General features: G+C 42.1%; 1 protein-coding gene across 5 annotated transcripts in view; it reads left to right on the forward strand.

Annotated features, from left to right (window-relative positions):
- The window catches only part of USP22 (ubiquitin specific peptidase 22), a 404,497-nt gene extending 393,724 nt beyond the window's left edge, over positions 1-10,773 (forward strand). For all 5 annotated transcript variants that reach the window (XM_069210051.1, XM_069210046.1, XM_069210048.1 and 2 more), the window contains 2 exons: positions 7,006-7,155; positions 9,828-10,773. In XM_069210051.1, the coding sequence (XP_069066152.1) occupies positions 7,006-7,155; positions 9,828-9,870 (193 nt within the window). In that variant the 3' untranslated portion in view covers positions 9,871-10,773. The remainder of the gene's footprint in view (positions 1-7,005; positions 7,156-9,827) is intronic.
- Positions 10,774-11,516: the final 743 nt, after the last annotated feature.

An 11,516-nucleotide genomic window follows, 5' to 3' on the forward strand; every position in this document is an offset into this window, starting at 1 on the left:
CCCCGGTTCCAGTCTGCCAGCAGGTAGGTACCCGCGTCTTCGGAGGGCAGACCAGGGGGGTTTTGTAGGGCACCGGGGGGGACACAGGTCAGCACAAAAAGTACACCCTTAGCAGCGCGGGGGCGGCCGGGTGCAGTGTGCAAACACGCGTCGGGTTTGTAATGGTTTTCAATGAGAGATCAAGGGATCTCTTCAGCGTTGCAGGCAGGCAAGGGGGGGGGGGCTCCTCGGGGTAGCCACCACCTGGGCAAGGGAGAGGGCCTCCTGGGAGTCACTCCTGCACAGGAGTTCCGTTTCTTTAGGGGCTGGGGGCTGCGGGTGCAGAGTCTTTTCCAGCCGTCGGGAAATGGAGTTCAGGCAGTCGCGGTCAGGGGGAGCCTCGGGATTCCCTCTGCAGGCGTCGCTGTGGGGGCTCAGGGGGGACAACTTTGGTTACTCACAGTCGTAGAGTCGCCGGAGGGTCCTCCCTGAAGCGTTTTCTCCACCAGTCGAGTCGGGGTCGCCGGGTGCAGTGTTGCAAGTCTCACGCTTCTTGCGGGGAGTTGCAGGGGTCTTTAAATCTGCTACTTGAAACAAAGTTGCAGTTCTTTTGGAGCAGGGCCGCTGTCCTCAGGAGTTTCTTGTCTTTCTCGAAGCAGGGCAGTCCTCAGAGGATTCAGAGGTCGCTGGTCCCTTGGAAAGCGTCGCTGGAGCAGGTTTCTTTGGAAGGCAGGAGACAGGCCGGTAATTCTGGAGCCAAAGCAGTTGGTGTCTTCTGTTCTTCCTCTGCAGGGGTTTGTCAGCTCAGCAGTCCTCTTCTTCTTGTAGTTTCAGGAATCTAAAGTTTTAGGTTCAGGGGAGCCCTTAAATACTAAATTTAAGGGCGTGTTTAGGTCTGGGGGGTTAGTAGCCAATGGCTACTAGCCCTGAGGGTGGGTACACCCTCTTTGTGCCTCCTCCCAAGGGGAGGGGGTCACATCCCTAATCCTATTGGGGGAATCCTCCATCTGCAAGATGGAGGATTTCTAAAAGTTAGTTACCTCAGCTCAGGACACCTTAGGGGCTGTCCTGACTGGCCAGTGACTCCTCCTTGTTGTTTTCTTTGTTTCTTCCAGCCTTGCCGCCAAAAGTGGGGGCCGTGGCCGGAGGGGGCGGGCAACTCCACTAAGCTGGAGTGTCCTGCGGTGCTGTGACAAAAGGGGTGAGCCTTTGAGGCTCCCCGCCAGGTGTTACAGCTCCTGCCTGGGAGAGGTGTTAGCATCTCCACCCAGTGCAGGCTTTGTTACTGGCCTCAGAGTGACAAAGGCACTCTCCCCAAGGGGCCAGCAACATGTCTCTAGTGTGGCAGGCTGCTGTAACCAGTCAGCCTACACAGATAGTCGGTTAAGGTTTCAGGGGGCACCTCTAAGGTGCGCTCTGGGGTGTAGTTTACAATAAAATGTACACTGGCATCAGTGTGCATTTATTGTGCTGAGAAGTTTGATACCAAAATCCCAGTTTTCAGTGTAGCCATTATGGTGCTGTGGAGTTTGTGTAAAACAGACTCCCAGACCATATACTCTTATGGCTACCCTGCACTTACAATGTCTAAGGTATTGCTTAGACACTGTAGGGGCACAGTGCTCATGCACTGGTGCCCTCACCTATGGTATAGTGCACCCTGCCTTAGGGCTGTAAGGCCTACTAGAGGGGTGACTTATCTATACCTGCATAGGCAGTGAGAGGCTGGCATGGCACCCTGAGGGGAGTGCCATGTCGACTTACTCGTTTTGTTCTCACCAGCACACACAAGCTGGCTAGCAGTGTGTCTGTGCTGAGTGAGGGGTCTCCAGGGTGGCATAAGACATGCTGCAGCCCTTAGAGACCTTCCTTGGCATCAGGGCCCTTGGTACCAGGGGTACCACTTACAAGGGAGTTATCTGGATGCCAGGGTGTGCCAATTGTGGAATCAAAAGTACAGGTTAGGGAAAGAACACTGGTGCTGGGGCCTGGTTAGCAGGCCTCAGCACACTTTCAATTCAAAACATAGCATCAGTAAAGGCAAAAAGTCAGGGGGTAACCATGCCAAGGAGGCATTTCCTTACAAGGTACTAGACATAAAATCAAAGTACACAGTTCAATTTGATGTTGCAGTACTCACTCATGTGTCATGCCCTGTTGAGCGATTCACAGTCAAGGCACTGTACAAAAAGGTAATGTCACGTGGCACACTTTGAGGGTGTATATTTCAAATTGGTTTTCTCACGCCTCTGCTGCCTACAGCAAAAACAGCTCCATCTAGTACCTCCAAGAAGGCTACTTATAAAAGTGTAAATTCTACTGGGAACTCCAGTACTCTATTCAAATTCCCCTGAAGAGATTTTCAGTCTGTTGTGTTGGCATGCACAAGTACATTACGCGAAGGACATTTTCTAACTGCTTGGCAGGCTTAGAACTGTTACCTCTAATTAAGAAGGGTGGCAGAGTCCTCAATGGAAATTTTTTACTGTCTGTGCTTAAGCCTCCCAGCAAGGGTTTCGCCAAAGTTCTCCACATGAAAATCTCAAGTTGGGCTTAGGATTTAGTGTTAACATCTAGATCCCAAATTTGCTTACGAAAATCCTGTTCCACTCTACAAATGTGTGATTGTTTCTAGCCCAGCCAGTTTGGCCATTGCCAAAAAAAAAAAAAATCCTTATTCTGCTGTTAAGTAGATCTGGGGACGAATTTTGTGTTCTCTTCAATAGACCTCTACTGTGCACAAGAGCTTTCTCATACCCCAACAACGATCAAAGTGATTCCAAGATTATACCCCTATAAAACTAGGTTGTGGTACAATGGGCGAGGCAATGCCATGCCTAAGAAGACAGGCCTTAGGCGATCAAACAGGGCAGTTCACTTGCCCTTTACTCGTTCAGTCTGTGTAGCTGATTTGTACAGTCTTAAAATCGGCTGATGGTCATCTCGTCGAAGCTGTGGAGTTAGGAACTACCAGTTCTTTAAGATGGTAATGATCTCCTCCTACTAAGGTGCATATGCCTACAGTGTTCCCTTCCAGCACTATACCCGGTATGGTATCATTGAGCTCAGAGTTCATTTAATCAAAACAAAGGTACTGTTTCAGAACAAAGAATAACAGCTGATAGTTCTGGTTAAATTATGTTAAACTCAAGCACATCTCAGAGTACAAATATAGGGTGTTTTTGATGGATGTAATGCTAAAATGGTTACCCTCCCTGATGTCCAAGCCTGCCTGGCCCAGACTTCAGTGTACCGTGGGCTGATTAGGTAGCAACGAAGATATAGAGGCTTATCTACCAGAACACTGGTCACTACTCACAATTCAAACTATGCAACTACTTGGCAGAAACAGAAGATCTATTGTTTCTTAAACCAAAATGCTCATTCCTAAGGATGGTGCTTTTTATAACTATTTATTTGTAAGAATTGCTTTAGGGTTTGAACTGGATTCTGACTATGCTGATAGCCAGGCTGTCGTATTATTGGTATACAATACAATCATTGCCTACATAACAGCCTACTAGCACTGTTAAAAATCGAGTGTGGTTATATAATTAGTAAGCTATAACAAACATGATGTCATCTGGTGAGGAAGTCCCACCGTATTGAATGTGTTTGTGCAAGCTATAAAGTGCAGGTGAAGGCTACTCTGAAAGATTTTGGCCAGGTGACGATCTGCATATTTGTTGGCCTAGCCTCCGTATGCACATTTTGTTAATTGCATATGTGCGGTTACAAATAATGCCCAACAGTATGAAGGTTTGCACTATAGATGAAATGCTATCCTTGCAGTTTGGTTAGGCCAATACTGCTCTTAACTGTAACTTTGGTCTGGAGGAGCCTTATTGGAGATGGACATTATGTCTTAGCATACATGAGATACTGTTTCAAATTACTCCTTGCAAAGATGTGCCGTGCTCTACTCTTGTAAGACTGCATATTTAGTGAGTTTTATTCTAAGACTAATTATTGAGAGCAATTTACTGTTTTTTTTTATGTTCAAGTATAAATACAGGGAGTGCAGAATTATTAGGCAAGTTGTATTTTTGAGGATTAATTTTATTATTGAACAACAACCATGTTCTCAATGAACCCAAAAAACTCATAAATATCAAAGCTGAATATTTGTGGAAGTAGTTTTTTAGTTTGTTTTTAGTTTTAGCTATGTTAGGGGGATATCTGTGTGTGCAGGTGACTATTACTGTGCATAATTATTAGGCAACTTAACAAAAAACAAATATATACCCATTTCAATTATTTATTATTACCAGTGAAACCAATATAACATCTCAACATTCACAAATATACATTTCTGACATTCAAAAACAAAACAAAAACAAATCAGTGACCAATATAGCCACCTTTCTTTGCAAGGACACTCAAAAGCCTGCCATCCATGGATTCTGTCAGTGTTTTGATCTGTTCACCATCAACATTGCGTGCAGCAGCAACCACAGCCTCCCAGACACTGTTCAGAGAGGTGTACTGTTTTCCCTCCTTGTAAATCTCACATTTGATGATGGACCACAGGTTCTCAATGGGGTTCAGATCAGGTGAACAAGGAGGCCATGTCATTAGATTTCCTTCTTTTATACCCTTTCTTGCCAGCCACGCTGTGGAGTACTTGGACGCGTGTGATGGAGCATTGTCCTGCATGAAAATCATGTTTTTCTTGAAGGATGCAGACTTCTTCCTGTACCACTGCTTGAAGAAGGTGTCTTCCAGGAACTGGCAGTAGGACTGGGAGTTGAGCTTGACTCCATCCTCGACCCGAAAAGGCCCCACAAGCTCATCTTTGATGATACCAGCCCAAACCAGTACTCCACCTTGCTGGCGTCTGAGTCGGACTGGAGCTCTCTGCCCTTTACCAATCCAGCCACGGGCCCATCCATCTGGCCCATCAAGACTCACTCTCATTTCAACAGTCCATAAAACCTTAGAAAAATCCGTCTTGAGATATTTCTTGGCCCAGTCTTGACGTTTCAGCTTGTGTGTCTTGTTCAGTGGTGGTCGTCTTTCAGCCTTTCTTACCTTGGCCATGTCTGAGTATTGCACACCTTGTGCTTTTGGACACTCCAGTGATGTTGCAGCTCTGAAATATGGCCAAACTGGTGGCAAGTGGCATCGTGGCAGCTGCACGCTTGACTTTTCTCAGTTCATGGGCAGTTATTTTGCGCCTTGGTTTTTCCACACGCTTCTTGCGACCCTGTTGACTATTTTGAATGAAACGCTTGATTGTTCGATGATCACGCTTCAGAAGCTTTGCAATTTTAAGAGTGCTGCATCCCTCTGCAAGATATCTCTCTATTTTTGACTTTTCTGAGCCTGTCAAGTCCTTCTTTTGACCCATTGTGCCAAAGGAAAGGAAGTTGCCTAATGATTATGCACACCTGATATAGGGTGTTGATGTCATTAGACCACACCCCTTCTCATTACAGAGATGCACATCACCTAATATGCTTAATTGGTAGTAGGCTTTCGAGCCTATACAGCTTGGAGTAAGACAACATGCATGAAGAGGATGATGTGGTCAAAATACTCATTTGCCTAATAATTCTGCACTCCCTGTATGTCATGTCTAAATGGCTTTCATCACTAATGCATTTGCTGTGTTCAGCTCTTTCTCTGATTTGTAAACGTAAACCAAAAAACGAACACTGCAAGAATGACTAGAGTGGTATGTTGTAGATCATGGGTACTCACAAACTTTTTCTCGGGGGCCAAAATTGCAGTATGGTTTGTGGCCGAGGGCCGCACTGAAGTGACAGCGGGGGCGGGGCTTAGAGGGGCTAGATTTAGCAATTAGTGATATCTGGCGTGGATAGACTGCTTGCTCCTGTCACCCTGATGGACTGACGGCTCGAACATCGAAACCCCCTGCAGTTCCGCGCGCACCAAACTCATCCCTCCTTTCGGGAACATCAATTATTCCCCTCTGATCCTCCATGCTAAGCAAAATAAACACTACAGCCAAGTGGGCGCTTTGCTCATTTCAAGGCTCAGTGCGTTTGTTGTGCGTCTCGCGGGCCGCCAAGGTAGGTCCGTGGGGCCGCTGGCGGCCCGCGGGCCGTACTTTGAGTAACGTCGTTGTAGATCCATGTTATCATACACTGCATAGACCTACTTCAACACTGCTAACCATTTAAAGAGGAGACTCCTCCTCATACTTGCCGGTATCTCCCACTCATCTTAACAGCCATTGCGGAAGACAATAGTATTACTTTTCAGAATGTAACGGCAAGGGAACTAACGAAACTGAACATCCAGTTCAAAGTTGCACAAGCTACATGTTCTGTTGTATTTGAAATTCTGTAGCACAAGGTACATACCCACCTCCAGATTGTCATGAATTTGAAAGTAGTAAACCCACTGCTTCTTCAGAGGTCTTCAAAATTCAGAAGCCCTGGTCTTTAGTTGGATGTTTCCCCATATGAGAGCCTGCAGGACAGCTCAGTAATTGAATGCATATCACTGACGTACAAATAGATTTGCAGGTCACACTTTTGAATTCTTTCAACATAATCTTACCCATACCACCTCTCTGAGATGGTTAAATTGAGTGATTATAACACCTGTAGTTTACAGTACATGGAAATGGCAGAACTGCGGTTAGAAGAGTTTTATATAAGACTAGCTATTATCTTTCTCCTCACAAAATACAACTACTGGAACTCTAGTCATCAATCACCTCAAGTCTACTCAATACTGATGCTTAGAGGCAAACAACAAAACGTAAGAAACCAACATCAGTGTACGGGGTGATACTACTATTGCAGCTCCATTCTTTCATTTCTTGGGCATTATGAAGCCAGAGCCATGCACCCCCTAGGAGCACTCCTAAAAAAGAAAATCTCAGGATTCAGACTGGAGAATATTCTGTGGTGAGGAATCTGTGGTCAGAGTATCCTCCAGAATGATCATTACCAAAGGTAATTAACAATCTTTCATCCCTCGGGTTTAAGAAAACGTTGTCATTGGTTTGACATTGATGTAATAAATATATATATATATTTGTTCTTCTCTTAGGTATTCCTTATTTGCAGTAGTTAATCACCAAGGCACCTTGGAAAGTGGGCACTATACGAGCTTTATCCGGCAGCACAAGGACCAGTGGTTCAAATGTGATGACGCTATTATCACCAAGGCTAGCATTAAAGATGTTCTAGACAGTGAAGGGTATGATATCTTCCATTTGTATAACACTCAACTGCCTCTCGCATGTTATTGTAGTACTCCTGTCCCAGCAATTATAGGCTGGACTGCATGTTTGTTTGCAGAATTGTGTAATTGCTGTGTGACCCTTATGTGTAACAGGTCAATGATATTCAGCTGCTGATATACACTCATACAAGACAAATTGTGTTTCATGTAGGTTTATTTTGTCTGAAACTTATCTTTTTTTCTGAAAGATGTATTATCCTGTCTTGCATTGTTGTTCGTTTGTTTAATGGCTGGTTCTTTTTTTTTTTGGATGTTGCTTAGTTATAACTTAGGTCCAGAGAATGGCCAAGATTTCACATACTTCTGGAAAAGAAGTTGGTTTTATAGTTTCCTCATCAGTAATGGATGTGGGTCAAGTAGGTTTGAACAAGTTCCATAGATTTCTAGATTAGACTGAAAAAAGAGCACCCTCTTAGTTGGTCTCGTTAAACTGTGACACTTTCAGCTGTAGGAGTTTGTTGGATTGGATATTTTATCTAGGGAAGACATGCCTCGTATGTTGTCATGGGAGTGTTGGTCCAGTTACAGATAGTCCTCAATGTCTTATGCACAGTGCTTTGAATGCAATATGTGGAATGTTGGAAACCAGTGTAAGGCCCAAATATCAGGCACAGTTTGGTCCCAGGGACTCGAGAGTAGAAGCAGTTGAAGTTTGCTGTAGTGGTAATAGTAGAGATATGCTGGCTCCTATGTACAGACCGTAAAAGTAGTATAGGAGAAGAATCACAAGCAAAGCATGAGACGAGGTAGAAGAAAAATCAGTCCAAAGTTCCTGAGCATATTTATTGGGGCTTTCACTACAGTGTCTGTTTGCGATTCCAACATAGAGCGGTACCCAGCATGAATCCTAGGCTTTTTGTTGTGCTCATCTGTGGGTGTGCTTGTTCCAGGTTTGCTGAGATCTCTTGTGCTGGTAGCCACTTTTCAGATCTTTGGATCTGTTTTATCTGCGTTCATCTTAGTGGTTGATAGCACTTTCTCTTGAGAATGCATGTTTAATACTACAATAAGTAGCTTGTTTTAAAAGTCTCAATGCTAAGTGTAACAACTTTACTCCGATGTGCAGTCTCTTACGATCTGAATTGCAGGCCAATGTTTTTTAATCGTGCTGAGCTTAAAGCATTCTTAATGTCAAACTTTCAACCCCTTTGTAGCACAATTATCGTAGGGCATATGCTTATTTTCAAATAATTGGAATTACATCAATGAATATTCCTTTATTTGAGTAGTGCAGCCTCAAAATCATATTTCAATATGTCCTTGATCCATAAAAATGTTTTTTTTTTTTTTTTAGAGAAAGGAAGAATATTACGACTTAAGACTGAAGTATTCTAATGTTAAGTTTAATTTGCTAAAAAGTGGCAAATTTAATTGTTCTTTTTTGTTGAGGTTTTTCTTCTTCACATTTGTTTGTACTTCTTTCTGCAAATATATAGTTAACTGGTTTATTGTTCATGCACCTCTTCGTATTGAATAGCACAATTTTCTAAATTACTGATAAGTGATATTTTGAAGTATGCCATAACGTAGCTGTTATCAAATTCCATTGAAATATTTCACTTGGCTGTGACTTAATTTAAAAAAGTGTTAAAATATAAATTTTAGAAGCATGCAACCCGTATTACATGTTCCACCTTTTTCACAAAGTACGCAGCCTGACCTTGAATGTTCCCGCACTTTACACATCTGCTTTTTGCCCTTTCAAGTCATTTAGGAATCCCTTATGGACTGTAAGGGCTAATTTACATCTGTTTACATAGTTTACATGTCTGCATAGTTTAGATTATTACCAGCCTACAGTGGACATGGGGATAGAGGGTACACAAAAGCACTGCAGCACCCTTCGTGGTTTCATTTGATTAATAATCAAAAGGCAGCAATGATGTTAGTCAAGTTATCAGCTATTGTGCTCTTCCTGGCTTCAACAAATAGATTTGCTTATTATAGCCAAACGTTTACTATGTATTGGCTGCTCAAATTGCGGTTTATAATCTGCTGCATCTCACCGGTCAATGATCGGGTAATCAGAATATTTAAAGGCACAAGAATGTATTTTGTATTAATCTTCATTTGACCAAACAATTGCCTCAAAACAAATATTCCAAATGGCATATGAAATTAACACTTGCCTCGTGACTGCAAGTTACCTCTTGTGCCAAATATGTCAGGCGCATGCTTATTCAATTTCTCTTTTACTTGGTCTCTTAAAAGGCTACAAACCCCACCTTATACTTTTCAAAGACTGAGGATGTTCCCTACTATATAAATACGTTTTAGCTGGGTTAATTAGTTTTACCAGTCCTCCTCTCAATAGCTGTTTAACTACGATATTTCGCATGAGTAATAACCCTCACAGTTAAAAATAGTTCTGGGTCTAGATTTTAAAGATGTTCAAATTAGCCTTTCTGATTGGGTATGGACCGGCAAAGATGTAGAGTCAAACACTATGAAGCAGAAAATTTGTTTCTCTTTACGTCTATTAGAATTCCTCTACATGTAAGTACTTTTCCTGTAAAGACAGTAAAATATGAACGGTAACTTGATCAGATTAGCTATAAATGGTAAACGGTGAAAGTGCCTCGAGGAATAGCTAAGCTCATTGTATTTCTTGTTTTTTTTTGTTTCAGGTATTTACTTTTCTATCACAAACAGTTCCTGGAATATGAGTAGCCTTAAGCAGCAGTCTGTCAGGATGCTAAAGCAAAGTAAAATGCCTTCTGAAATGACACACATGCCTACCTGAAAAGAATTACAAACATTGACATTTTAAAACCCATCTGGCACTGAGCTGCAGCAGAAATTACTTGACACAGACTCTAAACCAGAGTCAGAATGGACTTAATCAGCGGCACGACAGTCCCAGGTGGACAGGAACGGCAAGGAGGCTACAAGCGGTCAAAAGTGAATGAGGATTGGAAGAAGCAAACATGGGTGGGGGCTTTGTGGGATCTGAGCTTCTGGCACTAGGACTTGTCTGATGTTCCCCAGGGGAAAACGTGGGGTGGGATAGGGATGCCCTCATCTCCATCAAGCATCTTCTCCATTGGTGCTTCACTCTCCGGCTGACCAATCGTATAACAGTTACAATAAACATAAACAAAATCCAAGCCCATTTTTATGCACATGGGTCGGAAAAACAGTTAGTGGAGAAAACAAAGGTGTTACAAAAGACAGCAAAAGACTTGGAAAGTGTCTTTTTACTTGTGAATTTTAGTTATCGAATAAATACAGTATGAAACTATTAGGCTATCTGTTTTTCTCAACCAAAGTGAAAAGGAAACTGTGGATTGTGGAACTGAAGCTTCAGCACACAGATTTTCAGTGTCTGTTGTGCAGGTTGACACTATGCCATCGGACTGCTAATGGAGGCATTGGAACATGCTGTTTGTTTTTGTTTCTGTTTGAGCCCATTTATTTCCATTTTTTTATGGAAACTATTTTTTTTCTTTACACCCTTTTTCACAAGAATGGATTTCATCAATGCAATCATCAGTAAAAACAAATGAATTGGCATGTTTATGCTGTAAAAGTGGTCTTGTTTCTTTTGTAATAATTTAAAGACATGACAACAAATCTACCTTGGTTGCTCCTGTTTATTTCTTGCAAGTATGTTTTCCACTGTTATAGGTTCAAAGTATTGTCTGGTTAAGTATTGCAGGTGAGAAACATTTGAGTCTGTACACATTTTCATGTACATTGAGTACCACTTTATATTCTGCACTTTATATAACATTGGTTATATTGATGCAAACCATTGCCAATGTCATGGCAATATTAGAAATGTTGGTTTTCTCAATCTGCCAGAAGATCGAGCAAGCGTAGCATTCTACTTTTGCATTCAATTGAATGCATTTCTTTAAAGTGCCCATATAGAGTACCAAGAAATGGATATTTGTGTAAGGGTACTTTTCCAAAAATTCAGTGTTCTGAAAATCAGCATTCTATAATAGACACTGAAGCTCCGATTATGTTCAAGATATTTAGTTTCAATTATACTAACAGCAGCACAGAGTATAAATAACCTTAAAATTGGAACTGCACTGCTTGCATGAAATTTACATTGTAGAATACTGGCTCTTATTTTTTTATAATAAACTTGGAAATAAACATGTTTTTTATTTTAAAAAAACACTAATCCAAACGCAGCCTCAGGGACTGAAAACGGAGCAGCCTTGTTTACGTGATCTGTATTTCCAAAATTTTCCTCTGTTATATCTTTAAGTGTTGAGTGTTTTTCTAACTCATTTATGCTTTTGATCTATAAGAAATATAGAAATATCTTGATCATCCAGTTCAGTCAGGTAAATGAAACAAAA

The sequence above is a fragment of the Pleurodeles waltl genome, chromosome 10 (assembly GCF_031143425.1).
Source record: "Pleurodeles waltl isolate 20211129_DDA chromosome 10, aPleWal1.hap1.20221129, whole genome shotgun sequence".
Lineage (NCBI taxonomy): Eukaryota > Metazoa > Chordata > Amphibia > Caudata > Salamandridae > Pleurodeles > Pleurodeles waltl.